Source organism: Aquarana catesbeiana, linkage group LG02 (genome assembly GCF_042186555.1).
Source record: "Aquarana catesbeiana isolate 2022-GZ linkage group LG02, ASM4218655v1, whole genome shotgun sequence".
NCBI classification, from domain to species: Eukaryota; Metazoa; Chordata; class Amphibia; order Anura; family Ranidae; genus Aquarana; species Aquarana catesbeiana.
The window spans coordinates 457678148-457701788 of record NC_133325.1 but is presented as its reverse complement, the minus strand read 5'-3'; the positions used below and the strand labels follow the sequence as shown (position 1 = coordinate 457701788).

The following is a 23641-nucleotide window of genomic DNA, read 5'->3' as shown; positions in this document are numbered from 1 at the left end:
ATATAGTTGAATTGATATATACCTAATAACCTACTAATTAGCATAAAGTAAAGGCATAGATAACATTAACTGCAGTAATGGGTAGTGTTGCAATAACTTTCCTGCAACCAGTGTACTTTACTGCTAGAGTGTACTCTAGGAATGACTATGCTATGACCCAGGTCTTCAGTGCCTGACTACCTCCTCCATTCATAGAAACTGTATTATAGCTTCTATAAATGAAAAAGTATCCATGAATAGAGGTGACAGACCTTTCATCCATTGGCCCACCAGTTATAGTATAGCTTCTGTGAAAGAAGAAGGTGGATGGAAAGGACAAGCATAGTCGGCACTCTTGATGAGTGCATATGGCAGGTCCATCAGCTCTAATAACCCCTACAGCACCGGAAGATTATGATGGTATGATGGTATCGGAGAGTATTTTCTTTCATTGGTCATACATATATTTGCTGGCTCTTTATTTGATTGATATAACAATTGAAAACCAACAGATCACACTTAAATAGATTGCATAGTGGTTTTGTTCATTTTTTAAATTTTCTTTTATTTGTTACAGTCATGACTAAATTACATTTTGAAAAATATTTATTTTACTGTGGTAAATAATAAATATTGCACATTCATATTATGCAAACGTCTGACCAGTCACTTACGCTTTAGGAGTTAGGGGAGAAATTTGACCCTCCAATAAGCTTTTAAAACAGAAAACTATTACAAACCCTTTTAATTAGGCTGGCAATTGGTAATACTTAAGATTCCACTAGATGGCAGTAATGGATTAAATGTCACTTTAATCAGATTACATTTCATAAACGGTCAAAGTTCCATTCAAAGGAAGCAAGTTAAAACTATTTAATTGCTTAATTAGTAACTGCTCTGATGCATGGAAAGATCACAATTCCCAGGAAGTTGTCCATTCATTTATTATGAAATTACTGTTCTGAATTAATCTGGCACTCGTGCAGAAGGAAAACCATACTTTACCAATGTTTTCTTTTATACAAATAAAATATTGATGTACCTGTAAAGTATGTACTTCTCACCTTATACCTGTGTTTATATGGGAGTGAAGTTGCTAAAGTGGAATATCCGGTTCTTTCCTCCTATGGAAGGTCACCTTGATACCAAGTGTCTGTACTTATTGCATGTAAGTACAGCTTGATAATGCGGGTTGGACATTTACTTTGCTTTTTTTACCTACCTTTTTTAATACAACCCATTATTCCACTTTACTAAATCACAAAAGAGGCTTTCATCAAATTAGCAAACAAAAAAAAAGAACAAAAAACTGTGCTCTTAATAGAGTTATTATTACCATGCAGGAAGGATCCATATTCTTTGTAATTATCTTTTCTCTTTATCACACTCCATCTTCAAATGTCTCGCCTGTTCTCACAAATTGCACTGCTATATTGTTATTAAAAATGGAGGGTTACTTACACTGAACTTCAGGACGATATAAAAGACTCAAATGAATGTAGCTCTGCATTTATTAATATAGCAGTAAAGTGCTATTAACCCTTTCGCTGCCAGAACTGTTTTTGCTGAAGATTCCATAAAACCCCCAAAAACATTATATATTTTCTGAAAGCAGATACCCTAGAGAATAAAATAGTCGTAGTTCAAATTTGATGTTACACGATATTACAGCAAAGGTCTAGGAAACACAAAATGTCAGTAAAAAAATACACTAAACTTAGTTTTAGGGCACAAAAACGCAATATTTTACCCAATTTTTTGGTAAAATATAAAAAATGAGGTTGCACCGAGTAAATAGATGCCCAACATGTCAAAATTTGCGTGCACCCCTAAAATTACAACAAACTTAATTCCCTATATTTTCCATAGGCAACGCTTTGAAACCCCCCTATAGGTCATCAGTTTAGTGTTATGGAGGAGGTCAGGTGTTTGAAATATTGCTCTCAATCCAGAATTCGTGAAGATATGTGTATCGCAATCGACATTTTCATGTGTATGCACCCTGACTCATGCGTTTATGTTCGTACCTGCGTATATGTGGGGATGGGGGTGCCTCAAAATTTTTTTTTTAAGGGGAGATCTCACATGCTTTAACCACGTCAGCTCCGGAAGGTTTACCTCCCTTCATGACCAGGCCATTTTTTGCGATATGGCACTGCGTTATTTTAAATGACAATCGTGCACATGTGCGACGCTGTACCCAAATAAAATGTTTGCCTTTTTTTTTCCACAAATAGAGCTTTCTTTTGGTGGTATTTGATGGCCTCTGCGTTTTTTTTTTTTTTTGCGCTATAAACAAAAAAAGAACGACAATTTTGAAAAAATATATTTTTTTTACTCTCTGCTATAAAACATACCCAATAAAATAATGTAAAAAATTCTAATTTCTTCATCAATTTAGGCCAATGTGGAACTTAACTGGCTGCACAGAGTCCTGACCTTAACCCAATAGTACACCTTTGGGATGAATTAGAGCAGAGACTGTGAGCCAGGCCTTCTTGTCCACACCAGTGCCTGACCTCACAAATGCGGTTCTGAAAGAATGGCCAAACATTCCCATAGACACACTCCTAAACCTTGTGGACAGCCTTCCCACAAGAGTTGAAGCTGTTATAGCTGCAAAGGGTGGGCCAAGTCAATATTGAACCCTATGGACTAAGACGGGGATGCCATTAAAGTTCACATGCGTGTAAAGGCAGGAGTCCCAATACTTTTGGTAATATAGTGTGTGTATATGTGTGTATGTATATGTGTATATGTGTGTATATATATATATATATATATATATATATATATATATATATAATATACAGTATCTCACATAAGTGAGTACACCCCTCACATTTTTGTAAATAATTTAATATATCTTTTCATGTAACAACACTGAAGAAATTACACTTTGCTACAATGTAACGTAGTGCGTTTACAGCTTGTGTAAATTAGCTGTCCCCTCAAAATAACTCAACACACACCTATTAATGTCTAAACCGCTGGCAACAAAAGTGAGTACACCACTAAGAGAAAATGTCCAAATTGGGACCAATTAGCCATTTTCCCTCCCCTGTGTCATGTGACTCATTAGTGTTACAAGGTTTCAGGTGTGAATGGGGAGCAGGTGTGTTAAATTTGGTGTTATCGCTCTCACTCTCTCATACTGGTCCTGGAAGTTCAACATGGTACCTCATGGCAAAGAACTCTCTGAGGATCTGAAAAAAAGAATTGTTGCTCTACATAAAGATGGCCTAAGCTATAAGAAGATGGCCAAGACCCTGAAATTGAGCTGCAGCACAGGTTCCACTCAAAACAGGCCTCGCCATGGTCAACCAAATAAGTTGAGTGCACGTGCTCAGCATCATATCCAGAGGTTGTCTTTGGGAAATAGACATACGAGTGCTGCCAGCATTGCTGCAGAGGTTGAAGGGGTGGGGGGGGGTCAGCCTGTCAGTGCTCAGACTATACACTGCATACTGCATCAAATTGGTCAGCATGGCTGTCATCCCAGAAGGAAGCCTCTTCTAAAGATGATGCACGAGAAAGAGTGCAAACAGTTTGCTGAAGACAAGTACACTAAGGACATGGATTAGTGGAACCATGTCCTGTGGTCTGATGAGACCAAGATAAACTTATTTGGTTCAGATGGTGTCAAGCGTGTGTAGCGGCAACCAGGTGAGGAGTACACAGACAAGTGTGTCTTGCCTACAGTCAAGCATGGTGGTGGCTGGGGAGCTACAGTTCATTGAGGGAACAATGAACATGTACTGTGACATATTGAAACAGAGCACGATCCCCTCCCTTCAGAGACTGGGTTGCAGGGCAGTATTCCAACATGATAACGACCCCAAACACACCTCCAGGACGACCACTGCTTTGCTAAAGAAGCTAAGTGTAAGGTGATGGACTGGTCAAGCATGTCTCCAGACCTGAACCCTATTGAGCATCTGTGGGGCATCCTCAAACTGAACAATAACTGATGATAACATCCACCAGCTCCGTGATGTCATCATGGAGGAGTGGAAGAGGACTCCAGTGGTAACCTGTGAAGCTCTGGTGAACTCCATGCCCAACCAAAAGGGTTAAGGCAGTGCTGGAAAATAATGGTAGCCACACAGTATATTGACACTTTGGGCCCAATTTGGACATTTTCACTAAGGGCCCTTTCACACTGGGGCGGCGTCGGCGGTAAATCGCCGCCATTGTAAGCGGCGCTTTACCGTCGAGAAAGGGTTAAAAACCACCACAAAGCGCCTCTGCAGAGGCGCTTTGCCGGCGGTATAGCCGCACTGTCCCACTGATTTCAATGGGCAGGAGCGGTGAAGGAGCGGTATACACTCCGCTCCTTCACCACTCCGAAGATGCTGCTAGTAGGATTTTTTTTCCCGTCCTGCTAGCACACCGCTCCAGTGTGAAAGCCCTCGGGGCTTTCACACTGGAGACAAAGCAGCGGCACTTTCGGGTCGGTTTTCAGGAGCTCTTATTAGCGCAATAGCGCCTGCAAACCGCCCCAGTGTGAAAGGGCCCTTAGGGGTGTACTCACTTTTGTTGCCAGCGGTTTAGACATTAATGGCTGTGTGTTGAGTTATTTTGAGGGCACAGCAAATTTACACGGTTATACAAGCTGTACACTCACTACTTTACATTGTAGCAAAGTGTCATTTCTTCAGTGTTGTCACATGAAAATATATAATAAAATATTTACAAAAATGTGAGGGGTGTATTCACTTTTGTGAGATACTTTATATATAATTTTTATTTTCTAACAATTTTTATTATTTTTTTACATTTTTTTTTTTTTTTTACATACTGCCACCAGAGTAGTGCAGTTTCACCATAGTGGAACAGAAGGTTATGGGTATTTTTTTTTTTCTTTTTTTTACACTGTGATTGGCCTTGTACACCATGTGATTACTGTGACCAATCACAGTATCACAATAGTAAATAATGAATCTTAAATGGCTGCCATTCATGACAATTATTTACATTGTGAGCATGTGATCGCTGTAATTTGTCACAGTGATCACATGATATCCGGGACAATCACAGCGCCTGAGTGCTGATCCCTTAGTTCCGCTGTGTCCAGTGGACACCTGGTATAGAAAAGCTCACACCCGGCTGTCATTTTACTATAGTGATTAGTAATAATTTATTATGATTGTGTGTAAGAGGCAAATGTATGTACAGCAAAGTGTATAGAGTATGGTATGTACAACATAAACGTCACAGTGCTGGAGTTAAGACTGTGTACAACATGGGATATACTGTAGAGTACAGGCGTCAAGATTATGTACAACTTAGCGTATAAAGAGCAGGGGTCAGTATTTAGTACAACTTAGCGTACAGAGTGCAGAGGCCAGCAGTATGTATAACATGGTGTATAGAGTGCAGGGGTCAGGAATATTTACCACATGGCTTATAGAATGCAGGGGCCAGGAGTATGTAGAACATGTATTGAGTACAAGGGTGGGGAGTATTTACAACATGGTGTATAGAGTACAGGGGTCAGGCGTATTTACAATGTGGGGTATAAAGCATTGGTGTAGCATATTTAACATATAACAGTGTATAGTTTGCAGGTACAGTTTCAGGACTATGTAAGGTACAGTACAGCGTGAAGCAGTCATGGGAATTTGACGTTGGGGCCTATACATTGCTGGTCAGTAGGGGGAATGAAATAGACTAGCGGCAGTGGTCTGTGGGAAAAAAAAAGTCTCAAAGTTCTCAAAGACACTGTGGAGACTTCTCCCAAACCTTTTATAGGTAACAGGAGGAGCCTTCCCAGAGGAAGTGACACAATAAGGGAGTGTCCTAAGAATTAAAGGGGAGCACAAGTTCTACCTGCCAACTCCCATGCTAGATTTCAAACATGTTGGACTTTGTTCATCTCCACTACGTATTTGTTGATGGGATTAATAGTTTATGCACATAAGATAACATCTCTTTATGCTTCCAGGTCAACTCAGAGGACATGACACAGAAAGAGTGTCCTTAAGAATTAAAGGGATCACAAGTTCCACCTGACAACATCTAGGCTGGACTTCAAACGTGTTGGAGTTTGTTAACCTCCACTATTTCTTAAATGATGGGATTAATAGTTTACATGAACAAAATAACATAATTTAATATTTGCAGAAAGTGACACAGCAAGGGAACATCCTAAGAATTAAAGAGGTTTACAAGTTCCATCTGCCAACACTCAGGCTGGACTTAAAACATTCTGGACTTTGTTGATCTCCCCTATGTGTTAGGTGATGGGATTAGTAGTTTGCACAAACAAGATAACATTGTTTAATGCTTCCAGGTCAACTTAGAGGAAATGACGCAATATAAGGGTGGCCTAAGAATTTAAAGTGTAAGTCCAGCTTGAGTGTTGGCAGGTGGAACTTGTGATCCCCTTAAAGGGTAAGTTCACCTTTACAGAAAATCTGTAAGGTGAACTTACACTGGACCCCCTCCCCATCCTCCCTGGGGGATGTACCTGAGGTTGCTGCTTCACCAGTCCGAGGATTTTAAATCCCGCGGCTTTCTCTCTTCTTCTCCCCCGCTGACAGGACGGGCTAAGCAGGTTCTGATTGGTCATGCCAATTAGAATGCCTCCTATACGTACCTTTACGAGGTACATTTAGGAGATTAAGTTGCAGGGATTTAAAATCCCCAGACCAGTGAAGCGGCGACCCGCTGTCTCCTAGTGAGTGATTGGCGGACTAGGGTTCAGCAGTAGCCGGATGGGGATGGGTCCGGTGTAAGTTCACCTTACAGATTTTCTGTAAAGGTGAACTTACCCTTTAAAGGGATCACAAGTTCCACCTGCCAACACCTAAGCTGGACTTCAAACATGTTGGACTTTGTTCATCTCCACTACGTGGTAGGTAATGGGATTAGTAGTTTACATGCATAGGATAACATTGTTTTATGCTTCCAGGTCAACTCAGGGGAAGTGACACAATAAAGGAGTGTCCTAAGAATTAAAGGGGATCACAAGTTCCACCTGCCAAAACCCAGGCTGGACTTCAAACATGTTGGACTGTGTTTATCTCCACTACCTTAGGTGACAGGATTAGTAGTTTACACAAATAAGATAACATTGTTTTATGCTTCCAGGTAAACTCAAAAGAAGAGCAAGATCAACAGGTATTTTCTGTCCCTTTTGAAAATGTTCTTACCTTGCAAAAAGAAAACTAAGGCAACCATCACATCTAAGGCCTGGTAAGCTGTAATATATATATTTTTTTTTCTCCTGGGTTTAATTATGCTTCAGGATCAATGCACTTTTGTGGCAACAACAAAAAGGCCCCTTTAACAAAAATGGTTTACTGTATGTATACTGCATAAGAGGTAATGTCTGTGTTGGCTATAACAACAAATAAGGTCCTAGCTGCCATTTTTGTGGAGAGGAAAAGAAAACAAGGAATGGATTAGCTGCTATTAATTACACAGACACTTCTGTTTAGGTGATATACAGCTGTGCAGTCATCCATTATCCTGCAAATACAACCATATTCCTTTTTTCTGTAGCAGAACTATATTTCTTTCCTTTCAGAAAGTATCCCTCCATGCACAGCCATGTCTCCTCACTGTTTATCCCACTCTTGTACACAAAGAACGTTTCCAGTTGGTTCCTGACATCTCTTGGCAATATAATCACACTAAATGAATTAGTCTAGCTTTCACTCCTGGAAATTATTTCAGACTCTCCTTGCAAGCTCTGTGATCAAAGACAGTTGGCAAGATTACATAAATGACAGAGAGACATTGTTTCTGTGTATGAGAACCAGTCCTGTGGTGAAATTCCAGTCCACTGAAGCAAACACTCAACATACCATTTCCATTTAAAATTGTAATATGTTGATAGTACATTAAAAATTGAATATGTAAACACTTATATTACACATAAATATAATCCTAATGGGCAATATAATGTAACTGTTTAAGCTTTTCTATGGAGAGCGAACATAATATTTGTCAAAGGAGACGCTGTGCAAGAAGTATGTGCACAATTACAATACTTCCATATTATTTAAATAAATAGTAAAAGTATATTTAATTATTTGGAAACAGCACTCAAGGTCATTGTGCAGAATACATGTTTGGGGCCCCTTTTGATGCTTTATATTGATTATACAGAAAATTTATAGCTAAAGGTGAGTATCCTACGTAACATGTTATTAAACCCCAAAACAAAAAAAATGACATATTGCAGCTTGCCATTCCTAAATGTGCTGGCTGCATTATTATACCCCCCCCCCCCTTTATCTTCCTTTGGCGATATGGCCAGTTACACAGTTTCTGTCTAATGCCCAGTACACACGGTCGGATTTTCCGATGGAAAATGTGTGATAGGACCTTGTTGTCGGAAATTCTGACCGTGTGTAGGCTCCATCACACATTTTCCATCGGATTTTCCGACACACAAAGTTTGAGAGCAGGATATAAAATTTTCCGACAACAAAATCCGTTGTCGGAAATTCCGATCGTGTGTACACAAATCCGACGGACAAAGTGCCACGCATGCTCAGAATAAATAAAGAGATTAAAGCTATTGGCTACTGCCCCGTTTATAGTCCTGACGTACGTGTTTTACGTCACCGCGTTTAGAACGATCGGATTTTCCAACAACTTTGTGTGACCGTGTGTATGCAAGACAAGTTTGAGCCAACATCCGTCGAAAAAAATCCTAGGATTTCATTGTCGGAATGTCCGAACAAAGTCCGACCGTGTGTACGGGGCATTAGTGTGTCTTCACTCTGGATGTAAGAGCAATAGAGACACCTTTGGACAGCAGCATTGCCAATATGGGGGAGGGTTGTGTTATATGCACTAGCAGATGAGATGGACTTTACTAACACATTAAAACTGAACTGCTAACACTGACTACTTCCACAGGGATTACCCAGGTATGGCACATGCATACTTACATCAGTCCAAGCTGGATGTAACTAAAAAAAGCCACGCCTAAACTTCAGCTTTAAAACTGAACTGCGGCTTTATGTTCCATCTTGCTCAGTTGTACAGGCTCCTCTCCTGTACGGAAAATGCTTAGTGTGATTTTATTACACACCGTGAGCTTCTTACAGTGTGCATCAGGAGATACAGAAAGTAAGAGCCTGTCTTGTTTAGTGACTGGAGGACTTTCAGCATCATCATATACCTCTGTCCTGCCCAGCTTGACTATCTTTGTCCCATCCCTTCATTCATTGGATTTCAGCTTTCAATCATGGAGGCACAACATGATATGTGGGCGTTACCTTGAGTGGTCATGCAAATGCAGTCTGCCAAGGAACGCCCAATCCTCCAAAATTACACCCACCTATTCATATACTTTAACATTGGCATAAATCCTCCCAGGAGCCAGCCCAGTGCTTAAAGCGCATCTGCACCCACCCCCCGCCCCATTTTTTCCACCCCTACTTACCTTAAGGTGGTATCTGCACATTTCAGATACTCACCCATCCAGCGGATCCAGCAATTTCATGCTGAGATCCTCTCATGCTCTTTCTCATGCTGCCATACTCTTTCTGACGTCATTGAGAGGCCCACCAGCTCTCCCTGATTCAGCGATGGTGTGCCAGTAGGCCCACAACCTTCTGCTTTACTGAATGGAAGGCTATGTCTCCTGGGATATGTGATGTGGCTATCCCAGGAGGCACAGGGGGCAATGTGCATGTCATTTGATTAAGGTGACAAATGTGCATGGGGAAGCGGGGCCGGATATTTTTCCTAAAAAAGGGAAACAAAAAAAACAGGACGATATATAGAGGGGATGGAAGGAGGGAGGGTGGAGTGAAAGAGGGTGAAGGTCTGCTTTAAATCAGAGCTGTGGGCTCTTAAGGGGAGTACTGAAGCAGAATTCTGGTATGTTTTCAGGAAGCTATGTTTAACACCCTGCCTACCCCTCCAACCAGTCACGATCTGCCTACATTATGTAGGGAAGCACAGAGACTCAATGATGATGTCACTGGGTTTAAAATAAAGTATGTAATAAAAGTGAAAATACGTTTTTTATTAGCCTGTTGAAAAAGGAAAAATAAAAGCAAATTAAACTTCCGCTTTAAAAAAGCAAAAGCAAGAAAATTTAGGATGTTCATTGCTAGGGTTTACATACACTTTAACACTGATAGTGAGGCTTGCAGTGTTGAGGATTGAATATATCTGATATGCCTGACAATGTTCCTTCTCCTCTGAGTCATTGCGGATCTCATCACAACCTTTCAATCTTATTTTTTTTTTACTCCCTACCAGTCTAGAATACAAAGCAGCTAGTCGGAAGCAATATGTAACAGTATCAACCTATTATAGACACAAAAATAATTATTTTCTATAAATATGGAGTGCAAGCAGCTAAGAATAGTGGAAAATGAAACCGTTTAATAATGTACACAGCCTAATGCAAACGCTCAGTAAAACATATACCTAGTAAATTAGTGTACCTAAAAAAAGGTTTAGAAATGTAAACTCAAATAGCAAAGCTTTACATGGACATCTATAATTCACATGAAAGGAAAGGAAAACAAATGTCTGAAAGCTATGGCGATTGCAGAAAGGTGACAATTTTTTAGTAGCATTTCCTTGCTGTATTGCAAATTATTATATTCCTGTAATTCTTCTGTAGCAATTATTCAGGAGTTGATGGATTTTCGGGCTCTCCAGTCTTCCTACTGGTGGCCTGCCTTGTAACTGCACCTAAAGAACTCATCAACCCACTGACAGTGACAGAGAGACTTCTGATCCTTCAGTCCTTTTCTTTACCATTTATTGGCTCAATGGCTCAGAGAGGGGGTTGGGGTACAGGATACCTAAAAACAGCAGCACAATGCTCAGAAGACTTCCCAGTGAACTCTTTAGGCCCAACATGCTACTATCTTTCAGTAAATTTATTCTGTTGGCACAGCCTAATGTAGAACTCTGTAGGCCCAGATGGAGGCTGCCTTTAAAGAATATCTAAACCCAAAAACAAACATTTGATATATTGCAGCTTACCAATCCTTACATGTCATTGCTTCATTCATTTTCTGTTTTGCATTTTTACTTGGTGACCCAGCCAATGGCACACTTCCATGTTAGCGTGGCTCCTCTGTCTATGGAAGAGAAACGGTGACACCCTTGGACAGCAGCACTGTCTGGATAGGGTGTTATTAGACTAGGGCATTTAGATGGAACATAAGTGACTAACAAATGAAGGCCTAACTCCAGCTAACAATTTTGAAGAAGTTATAGAAACAGTTTTTTTGTTCTTTTATGGTAAAGGTTTTCACTAAATGAATAAAGGTTGACCAGAAAGTTTAAAGGCCTGAAAGAAAGTTGAAAAATAACAGCAGGATCAACAGGTACAAACTGAAGTTACAGGGGGATGTGGGGAAAAAAACTACTTTGTTAATTTTAGTCACAGACTGGATCATATATGCCATTTTTTTTGCCTATAGTACTGCTTTAGGTATCCTTGGATTCTGCCACAGACCAGCTTAGGACTCAACAGACATCTACCACAGGCCAGTTTAGGACACTCTAGACCCAGACTGGCAGCTAGGAAACAACTATTTTTTGGCACGGGCTTCATCCTCCAGGCAAAGAGCCAGAAATTTAAAGACTGAACCTCTCTGGAGCTAAATCCCTCCAGGCAGCAGCCTTGTAGGGAAGGACTAGAGACACATCCTTACCAGACAAAGCCTGGGAGGCAAGGACTCTTTTAGATGGTCTTTTATTCTCTTCCCTTGTCCCACATCACTGGCATAAAGCCCACATTGATTGACCATTCATAATCCAATAAACTGCATCTTCCCATAATATCCACTGGAGAACACTTGTCAGTGGCAGGCACAAGTATACAATGTTTTTGGGTTTAGGAGAAGTCTAACAAACCATAATAACATAAACATGCTCAGGTTGGCTAAAGCCTAGGGACAATCCAGCCCAACTTGTATTTCCACTTTTGCAGCCAAATTTAAAAAAAACACTATGTTTGTTATGTGTTCCCATTCATACAGCATACCAAAAAATGAAAAACAAAATCTTACCTTTTTAGATGTTTCTCAGGATAAGACCTTGTGGTTGACTCAAGGATTTTTGAACACATGACAGAGTGAGGCTGTCCTAAGGGCAGGCTGCGTTTCCCCTCATTGAAATGCAATGTGACAAGCCTAGCTTCTAAACCTTTAACCCTTTGATAGGACAAACATTGCTCAAAACTTTTTTTCGACTGATAAATAGGATCCGTGTGCACAGGGCAGACAGGGTGATTTATAATAAACTCAGCTATCCAGTCTCCTGATAAACAAAGAGATTTTAACCACTTGCCGACCAGCCGCCATCAATATATTGTGGCAGGTCAGCACGATCCCATGAACCGTAGTAGCTGTATGTCGGCTCCTTTAAGTGGAATAGCAGGCGCGCACATGCACGCTGAACTGCAGGGGTGCCGATGCGCGTGGCCGATGCCGATCTCGTGCCCGCGATGCGGTCGCGGGCACGAGAGCCAGAACAGGGACATGTGTGCGTAAACACACAAATCCCTGTTCTGTGAGGAGAGGCAGATCATGAGTTCCTACTAGCTAGGAACAAGGATCTGTACTCTCCCCTAGTCAGTCCCATCCCCCTACAGTTAGAACACACACTAGGGAACACAGTTAACCCCTTGATCGCCCCCTAGTGGTAACCCCTTCCCTGCCAATGACATTTACACAGTAATCAGTGCATTTTTATACCACTGTTCGTTGTATAATTGTCAGTGGTCCCAAAAATGTGTCAAAAGTGTCCGATCTCTCTACCATAATGTCACAGTCCCAATATTAATCGCAGATCACCTCCATTACTAGTAAAAAAAAAAAAAAATAATAAAAATGCCATACATTTTTTCCCCTATTTTGTAGACGCTATAACTTTTGCGCAAACCAATCAATATACGCTTTTTGCGATTTTTATTACCAATAATATGTAGAAGAATACATATCGGCCTAAACTGAGGAAAAAATTAGCTTTTTTTTTTTAAAAAAAATTGGGGATATTTATTATAGCTCTTTTTTTGTTTATAGCGCAAAAAATAAAAACCACAGAGATGATCAAGTACCACCAAAAGAAAGCTCTATTTGTGGGAAAAAAAGGACATCAATTTTGTTTGGGTACAGTGTCGCACAACCGCGCAATTGTCAGTTAAAGCGACGCAGTGCAGTATCGCAAAAAATGGCCTGGTCATTGAGCAGCCAAATCTTCCGGAGCTGAAGTGGTTAAAGTGCTGGAATTTCCAGAACATTTAAAATGTAAGCTGCAATTTTTAAATGTTATTTTAACTTCTGCTATGTGAATGAGAACATGTAACAAATGTAAAGTAGGCATTATGCCTAGTCAGCTGCAAAAAGTAGAAATACATTTTAAGGCAAGGTTCCTACAATTCTTACAGCATTTGTGAAACGCATTTGAAATACTAATAAAGCATAATAACATGACGAACATCAATATAACATCTTAGAACATAGATTGAGTGTAATCCTCATGTACTCATGGAGGGGCAGGGGGTGCTGTACAAAGCTGCACACAGTGAGACAAGAAATTTGCCTAAAGACATCCCCCAGAAATGCCCTGTACTCAGGATGGGGTAAAACCTTCAATGCAGTGGTGGATACTGTTACCAAATAGTAACAATTGAGCACGAATAATCTTTGTTCCTTCACTTCCAGGTTTAGCTGGCTTTGCTGGGGCTTCGGGAGCTATTGGCTCTTAGTGCTGTCAATCAAAGTCAGTAACGAGGGAGAGGCGGTTGGGGCCGAGTCCCGCTGTCTGTATCAATGGAAGCAGCTTCCCATGGGGGAACTGGCCAGAGAGGAGGGGCCAGAACATCGGTGGGGGACCCGATAAGAGGAGGTTCCCGTAGGTAAGGATAGACATGTTTGTTTGTTTTTTTTAAATGTACCTTTACAATCCCTTTAAGCGGTTCTGGATTATCTATATAGTAGAGGTTTTTTCTATTAATACATTTTCAGGGGTTGAGACTAAATTCCATTTTTATAGTAGTTTTATAGCCGATTAGATATTAACAGGTTCTTCATAAAACAGTACAGAGGCAGCCAGGCACATAGCAACAGTTTATTCACTCCGGCTCATTAAACAGTTTAGGGCAGTGATGGTGAACCTTGGCACCCCACATGTTTTGGAACTACAATTCCCATGAAGCTCATGCACTCTGCAGTGTAGTTGAGCATCATGGGAAATGTAGCTCAAAAACATATTGGGGGGCCAAGATTTGTAGAAACTTAGAAAGGGATTTGGGGTGGTGTGGAATACTTCAAAACGCTTGAGTGCAACAACACAGTCTTTCACTCATGGTCTTTCTCTGGGGGTGGCGGGTACTCGTAAGTATTGGTTACGGTATAGCCTAGGAAAATAATCCCCCCCCCCCCCCTTTTTTCCAAAACTATTTTTTACAATACATGTTTAGGTTCACTTTAAGATCCTGACCAGTGACCATTCCTGGTATAGTAATATGATCAACCTTCAGGAAACCCATGACTTGCATTTATGTATACATGTGTGTGTGTGTGCTTTTGAGAATGTGTGTATGTACACACATACATGTATTCCATATATAAGTTCCAAATGATTATTTGATTTATTTTATAATTAATAATTGTAATATTTCTATATTTTTTACATTTTTATTATTGCACATCATGCAGAGTATGATTCCTGTCATGGTGGCTATGCATTTATTGTTTGTAAATTCCCCTCCCCCACTCCCTATGTCCTTCTCCCCTTCCTCCTCCCCTTTGAGCATTGATATTCATATCCTGATTTGTTATGCCTAATATGGTTCAACACATGTAATGCCTTAAAATAATAGATTTATTAATATTGATTCGTCCCATTATGGTATTGCCTGATAATCATGTGGTTTTAAATGTTTATAATTTCATATGTTTGTGTACATTATGTTTCCTATCATGCTATTTATCTGGTTTAATAATCCCATTTAATTGTCGTTTTATTAATGAATGTTCTAGATATAGAGACATTCTTACATCTTTAAAGTATTTCCTTGTGTTATCAATGAATGTTTGTACTGGCCCCTCCCCTGATTACACTTTATAATGCTGCACCTGTAGTTCCACAAGTCAGCTTGACAAAGGAGCGCGGACTGCCGTGTTACCCGCGCTCATGCTCAGGAAACGCGTTGCATGCCAGTGACGTCATTCATCCTCGCCTCCTGTACCATCAGCGGTCCAGGCCTCGCTCTGAGTTCCTCTCCACCGCGGCTGGCTTTCTACACCAGCGGTGAACTAGTGAGAACACCGCTCCCCCTCCAGGATAGGATCGTCCACTGATGACCTCCCCCCCTCTTGCTGGGACTTACTACACGCTTGTGAGTTGCCATTTTTAAGTGTTTAATACACCTGTTCTATATCTACACCCAGAAGCGCCTCTCCCCTTGTGTATTTCAGTGATACTGGAACATGGTTTCTGTTCCCAAATGACAGCAGCCCTGAGTTTAGGATTTTATATCTTTCCTCGTGGTCCTTGGACATTTTATTAAAAAACCTTATGGATATATTTTAGCCTATTCTACCTGATATCCATGTAATCAATATCATATGCTTTATAACTTTGTGGGACAACTTGTTTTCATTTTTTTTGCACCTATACTTGTCTTACAGTCTTTCACTCAGAGCTGGGAACCAAAAGATAATTTTCAAAACAGGTATACCTAGATATGTTCAGAGCTGGGGACCATGAACCAGCTTTAGCACAGGTACAGCTAGATATGTTGACGGTTGAGAACCATGAAGTAGCTTTGGCACAGGTACAGCTACACAGGTACACGGCTGGGGACTATGAAGTAGCTTTATGGTGATGCACAGACAGGAGGCTCTACTCACAAAATCCTGGAGCAAGATCAGTCCATATGTGCAGCCCCTTGCAAAGAAACCCAACATCCAGTCCAAAGAGCACCAGGGACAACCAACCCCATCTCAGCTCCCTCAGGAAGGAAAAAGACAATCACCTCATGCCTCCAGACTATTTAAAAGCATTCCAGCTACCTACTGGGCACACCCCCAGGGATTTTCTAGACCCTGCTCAATATTCAGGCTGGTCATTTGCATTCTCTCCCCCCCCCCCCCCCCTTCTAAACTCTAGAAAATGCTTCTAGAGACAGGGGAGACAATCAAACTCCCAGCCTATGAGACCCTGAATGGAACAGACCAAACAATTACTGCTTCACTAGTTACAGCAGAAGTAAAAAATAAAATTTGCTTAGCTAAAGAGGGCGCTACATGTACATTATGTGTGTTTACTAATTTTTTCATGATATAAATTACCAATATAGTTATTATTAGTATTACTACTATAGCTATAACTTTTATTCAAAGCAATGGTCCCTAATAGTCTGACTATAATAACAGTGCTCCTGCTGCCTGTCCTTGATTTAGGCGTAGGCCTTGATTTTATATTAAATAATAACTAAATGGCACATATTGTCACAGTTGACTTGCCAACTACTACAAAGATGGTTAGCCAGAGGGTCCCACCAATATTTTGCTATTGGGCCTCATAATTTACATTGTGTATTACACCAGTAATAAAACCCTCATAATGCGATGGTTGCTTTAATTTGGTTGATGTTATCCTGTCTGCCATGCATTTTGCTTAATTACATGGACCAAACTACAAAGATGTAAAGTTACCTAGATCAGCCAATCAAATTTCAGCTTGGACAGATATCCCCCTGTATTTTCCCTACATTATAATAACCATTTTTTTATTGGTTAATTTCTGTTTGTTAAATTATATACACTATATTGCCAAAAGTTTAGGGATGCCTGCCTTTACAAGCACATGGACTTTAATGGTACCCCAGTCTTAGTCCATAGGGTTTAATTTTGGGTTGGCCCACCCTTTGCCGCAATACCAGCTTCAACTCTTCTGGAAAGGCTGTCCACAAGGTTTGGGATTGTGTCTATGAGAATGTTTGACCATTCTTGCAGAAGCACATTTGTGAGGTCAGGCACTGATTTTGGATGAGAAGGCCTGGCTCGCAGTCTCCGCTCTTATTCATCCCAAATGTGTTCTATCGGGTTGAGGTCAGGCCACCCCAAACTCACTCATCCATGTCTTTATAGACCTTGCTTTGTGCACTGGTCCTAATAATTTGGTGAAGGGGGATTATGGTGTGGGATTGTTATTCAGGTTTTTTTGCTTGGTCCCTTTGTTCCAGTGAAGGGAACTCTTAAGGCGTCAGCATACCAAGACATTTTGGACAATTTCATGGTCCCAACTTTATGGGAACAGTTTGGGGGTGGCCCCTTCCTTTTCCAAAATGACTGCGCACCAGCGCACAAAGCAAGGTCCATAAAGACATGGATGGGTGAGTTTGGTGTGGAGGAACTTAACTGGCCTGCACAGAGTCCTGACCTCAACCTGATAGAACACCTTTGGGATGAATTAGAGCAGAGACTGTGAGCCAGGCCTTCTTGTCCAACATCAGTGCCTGACCTCACAATTGCACTTCTGGAAAAATGGTCAAAAATTTCCATAGACACTCCTAAACCTTGTGGACAGCCTTCCCAGAGGAGTTGAAGCTGTTATAGCTGCAAAGGGTGGGCAAACTCAATATTGAACCCTACGGACTAAGACTGGGATGCCATTAAAGTTCATGTGCGTGTAAAGGCAGGGGTCCCAATACTTTTGACAATATTGTGTATTTTACTATTGTAATGGAAAAACCCAATGGTTAGAAAATAACTAATCCAAGATCAAATGATTAAAAAATACAACAAATATAATTATCTTACAATTCTCTTAAATTTTTTTCCTAAAGACGTTAGTCAGCAATTTAGCCTATTGCTGTTCTAAGTAAAACTATAGTTTTCCCTTTTGTTAAATAACACCATGATGGCAAAGTGCTTATATTGCTGATAATAATATATATGTATATGTTGCTGATAATGTATATATTCTATATAGAAACCATGAGTTTATTTAGATACTGAATAAAAAACTTCCTCATTATTTTTTTTTTTTTTGTGCTATAAATTTTACCCTTTTATTATATCGGTGTTATATCCATAGGCTGCTGGACAGAAGCTATGGTTATGTAATCACATACAAGGAGGATTGTGGACAATTAGTGTGCAATTACCCCCTTTAGTGTATATCACTTTAGCAAAATAAAATTTAATTTCCCTTGAGAAAGTCACGTGACCTGTGACGCAACACATCGGGAGGAGCCGGTGACGACACTTCCGGTGTCTCGTAGTTGAGGAAGTGTAATGAGGAGGAGAGCTGTCCCATTGTAAACTGATCGTTTGAGGCGTTTTTATCACTAATGAATGAGTGCATACGATTAAGGAATTTTTATTAATAAAAAGCAAGGAATATATTTAATCTTGCGCGATGATGATTTTTATTTTGCTTTGAGAAATTGAACCTGGAGAAATGAATTTTATGAGGAGAAGTTCTGTTAATCCTCGAACCAATATTTGAAATCCTTTTCTGATCTGGCTGATCTTTTTGGAGTGTCACTGAATGTACCAATAGACCCAAGGTGGTCTTCCTTTGAGTTGAGCAGGCATTGCACACTGAGGTGGTGGTGATTATTTTCAGCACATATATCCTGCAGAGACTGTCACGGATAATGGAGTGATTTCTATTCATGTTTTGTCAGCATTCAAGAGATCTATATAATTTTATGCATGTGGACTTTCCGTATATTCTTATATTTATTATTGGTCACTATTATATTCACTTATTCACTGGAGTTTAATAATAATTATGTATGTGAGGTTTAGCGCACTACTTTTTGTTATACTATCATTATTTGTGGTGTCAGAACACAGTTTAAATAGTTGCAGCTGTTCCCCATTTTTATATATAAATAGTTTTTCACATTTTTTCACATTTTGAGTTTAATCCGTATCAGCGCTTCAGTATCTTTATATGTTTTAAAGTGCTTATATTGCTGATAATATATATGTATATGTTGCTGATAATGTATATATCCCATATAGAAAGTATGAGTTTATTTAAATACTGAATAAAAAAGAATGTAAAAGGTATGTTAAGTGTGTTTAGGATATACTGTACCATGCCTTTCTTACATCATTTTTGATCAATAGAGTTCTTGAGGGGTTCATTAAAATTGGACAGAAGGATTATTCACAATCATTTTTAAAGCAAATTATTTTCCGACTTTTAAATATGTAGCACTTAGCAAAAATAAATGAAGTTCTTAATTCAAAGCATTAGTCTTCATATTTTATTAAAGGTCTTCCTCATTTCTTCTTCTTTTTCTTTTTTTTGCGCTATAAATTTTACTGTGTTGTCACCCTTTTATTATATCTGTGTTACATCCATAGGCTGCTGGACAGAATCTATGGTTATGTAATCTCATACAAGGAGGATTGTGGACAATTAGTGCACAATTACCCCCTTTAGGGTATATCACTTTAGCATAATAAAATTTGAGCCCATATTTCAGGAAAGAAAGCCATTGCTTTGGCTTTAACACAGGTTTACTTTAAATCAGGGATTTTTTTTAAATACATTCCTTTTATAAAACAGTTAGGATTTTACATATAGTGCAAATTATAAAATGAAGTCCAGTAAACATGGTAGACAAATATATGTGAAGGCTCTCATAAGTAACCACTGAAGGCAGTATATCAGGCATTTACCCAGAAGGAAGACAAGGCAACAGAATGCATGTGTTAAATCCTGGCAAATGAAACCTGAAGGTGTTGAGCAGGTCAAAGCTCGAATGCTATCTCAGTTTGCAAAATATTAACGTGGATAGATCATTAAGTCAGGGAACTAGTTTTATTGAAATACAATTATTCAGTAAGATAGACTGCAAGGTTTTATTTTTTAATGGGTACTTAGAAAAAAATGGCCTAGCTATAAACACTTGTCAGACATTCCCAAGACTCCATCAAATACTCCTAATTTGCACATTTTGCATTCCGTGACTGTTTATATTCAGGTGGGACGCTGATGCCCTTGGAAACTAATTAGGCTAAAAACATTCTCAACCTTGCCCATACCCATTTTTGTCTTTATACGTCTGCACAAGCCACAGGCAGATCAGTTACGATAAGAACCTTTTGCATTTGCAGGTATTGAATAATTGGTAACTGATGTTTCACGTTAAGAGTCTGGCTGTCTGATAAGCTACGTGGATGGAGACTTCAATGTAAAGATGGACATATCAAGCAGCCCCCCTTCATTTTATTGCAACATGTCACAAAAAAGCCCCTTGTTCTGAAACTTCTTATGGGCATCAAGCCACACATTAGGTTCCATTGCACTGGATGCTGGGAGGGGGGTTTAATCATTGCTTTGTTGTAATATACATCTAAGCAATTCTTACATATCTAGACCCTTGGAAGTATTCAACCACTACTACACATAACTATATATAATGTACTTTTTACATCTAAAATCTTCTCCCACTTTTGGCTAATAAAACCCTACCCGAAGATAAACCAGATGAAACACCATATTTTTCTTTGTTTCTGTTTCAATATTAACTAATGTAGCCATGTACCCCAGATCATCTCTCAAGCATGACTGTAGTGTGACTATCACTTTAAAATAGTAAAGCAGAACAATTAGAGTGCAATTGTTGAAATCCAGGACCCTCTTCTTTTGTCAAAATCATTTTAGAGCTCTATTTCTGTGATTTCTTACCATTCCATTCCAGCTCTGTTGATTTCTTCCCACCAGCATTCTGTAGGTTCCCCAAACTCAAAAGGTGTTGGCATACATCCATAGTTCCATTGTCTATCAGATCCTTCTTTTTTGCTAAATGTGCTCCTTATTGCAACCATAACTTGTCCGTGTGGGCACTGGAAATTGAATCCTTGCCTGAAAAGATTAACCCAACCATCATCTGAGTAGTCATGATGTGAGTAATAATAATCATGTTGTGCCCACGTTGCCACCACCAGCTGCAGCAGAACACCAAGCAGTAACAGCATCATGTTGTCTTTGCTGCTGGCGCAGACTGTGGGACTTACTTTATGTTCTTGCTCTTTTTTATCCAATGGAACATTTGGTTTCCAGATGTTCAGTATCATGAGCCAAGTGCAGTGTGTCACAGCTTAGCAAACGAAAAAAAATGGATGTTAAATCTTAACAGAATATAGGATTTTACAGCTGTGAAAGGCATTGAAATGCATTCTTATTAGACAAAAAAAAAAAATCTCTTGTAGCCTAAAAGGTAACATAAGAAACTTTACTAACAAATGCTATTCATGTGCCCCCTATATTATATATTGTACTATGAGGGGAAAGTAATAGCATGCTATAGCTCACTAAAATCTATTCTACAGTTTTAAGGCCAGGGTACTCTAAAAATGTTCATGTTATCAGAGCTGAAAAATACTGTGTACTGATACAAAATCTGGACATCTAAGTGGAAGCTTGGATACAAACCACAGCAAAGGGATATCTAAGGACATTCATAATACACCTAGGAACTGTACACAGACTACAAACACTGGACGGTGCTGAGAGTGCCATAATACATATCTGGCACAATGCCTAGGACAGTAGGCTAGGAGTGGAAGATAATTTTGAATTCACTTTCTTCTATTTTACAACTACTTTTTTAGATGAAAATCAATTCTGATGCTGTCTCCAATGCTGTATGTTGATCTCCATAGTACAAACATTTCCAGGACTCACTAATTTCCTCTGCATACAGTGAAATGCTGAAGGGGAGACTGCATACACAGCTCACTAAATGAAAATGAATAGTGAGCTCTTCCCTCAGCACACACAGTTCACTCTGTAGTATCCGCACTACCAATGTGATGATCCATGTCACAAGTGAAATCTGCCCCGCAGAAAACACAGCTTATTCTTTAGTATCTATGCAATCGTGAGATCAGACTCCCAGCACACATACGCTGTATTACCAAAAATATTGGGAAACCTGCCTACACACACATGAACTTCATGGGCATCCCAGTCTTAGTCCCTTTGCAGCTATAACAGCTTCAACTCTTCTGGGAAGTCTGTCCACAAGGTTTAGTAGTGTGTCTATGGGAATGTTTGACCATTCTTCCAGAAGCGCATTTGTGAGGTCAGGCACTGATGTGGACGAGAAGGCCTGGATCGCAGTTTCCGCTCTAATTCATCCCAAAGGTGTTCTATTGGGTTGAGGTCAGGACTCTGTGCAGGCCAGTTCCTCCACCCCAGACTCGATCATCCATGTCTTTATAGACCTTGCTTTGTGCACCGATGCGCAGTCATGTTGGAACAGGAAGTGGCCATCCCCAAACTATTCACACAAATTTGGGAGCATAAAATTGTCCAAATTGTCTTGGAATGCTGACATCTTAAGAGTTCCCTTCACTGGAACTAAGGGAACTAAAAAACACCCCCACACCATAATCCCTCCTCCACCAAATGATTTGGACCAGTGCATAAAGCCATCGATGAGCAAATTTGTGGTGGAGGAACTTGACCGGCCCACACAGAGTCCTGACCTCAACCCGATAGAACACCTTTGGGATGCATTAGAGCTGAGACTGCAAGCCAGACCTTCTCGTCCAACAATGACCCAAAGCACACAGCAAGTAGGACCACACAGTGATTGAAGAAGAAAAAGTTTAATGTCCTTGTATGGCCTAGTCAGAGCTCAGACTTAAACCCCATTGCAAATCTGTGGAATGACTGCAGTCCACAAATGGTCACCATCAAATTTAACTGAACTTGAGCAGTTCTGCAAAGAAAAGTGGAAAAATATTGCAAAGTTTAGATGTGCAAAGTTAGTAGAGACATATCCCAACAGACTAAAGGCTGTAATTAAAGCAAAAGATGGTTCAACAAAAACTGACATAAGGGGGGATGATCCTTTTAACAACTTAGTGATTCTGTTTTTCAATTTTTTTTTTAATTTTTTTCTCTGACATGTTGGTGTTATATCTTTCACTTGGATGTTAAAAGTTGCACTGAGTAAATACAGCTGGATAAAACAAAAACGGTGTCTGTCTTCATTTCAGGAGGCAAAGCAACAAAATGTGAATATTTTAAAAGGAGGTGATTCTTTTCTATACCCACTGTACACAGTGTGATACCTCTGTATTAAACAAAGTGCTTAATACCTCTATCTTACAGATGGTGCCTAATAACTCCTTATCACACAAAGTGCCACATGCCATCTCTACTGCATCTCTGCTTCACACAGTGCTTCATACTTTTGCTTTATATATAGTGTCCCCTAACCCATACATCTGTATTACATGCATTTCTTTGTTTCTCTGTTGTGTTACTGCTTCATACATCTCTCTATTACACACAGTGCATCATACCTCTCTGTCTGTCACATGGTGCCTCTTTACTCTGTAATATATATATATATATATATATATATATATATATATATATATATATATATATATATATATATATATGGGAATATGGGAATTAACAAAGGAAAATGCATCTGTTCTATGTAGTGTTGCACCAGCCATACCCAATCACGTTAAAAGTGCCATGGGACAATTTCTATAAATGTCAGATTGCAGGCCCCAAAATAATGAAGCACCTGCACCAAATTTGTAACATATAAACAGTTCTAAAATATACACTAGTACCACAGTGGTGTAAATACTGTAGTGAGGAAGAAATGGATAATGAAAACCAGCACTGCAGTGAGGAGAGGAGGACATGTATGAATGGC

The 23641-nt window shown here is 39.7% G+C and overlaps 1 protein-coding gene across 1 annotated transcript in view; it reads right to left on the bottom strand.

Annotated features, from left to right (window-relative positions):
• The window catches only part of DPT (dermatopontin), a 44176-nt gene extending 23178 nt beyond the window's left edge, over nt 1-20998 (bottom strand). Inside the window, exon 1 of the mRNA XM_073615636.1 lies at nt 20641-20998. Coding sequence (XP_073471737.1) covers nt 20641-20933 — 293 coding nt within the window. The 5' untranslated portion in view covers nt 20934-20998. The remainder of the gene's footprint in view (nt 1-20640) is intronic.
• Between the last annotated feature and the right edge of the window lie 2643 nt (nt 20999-23641).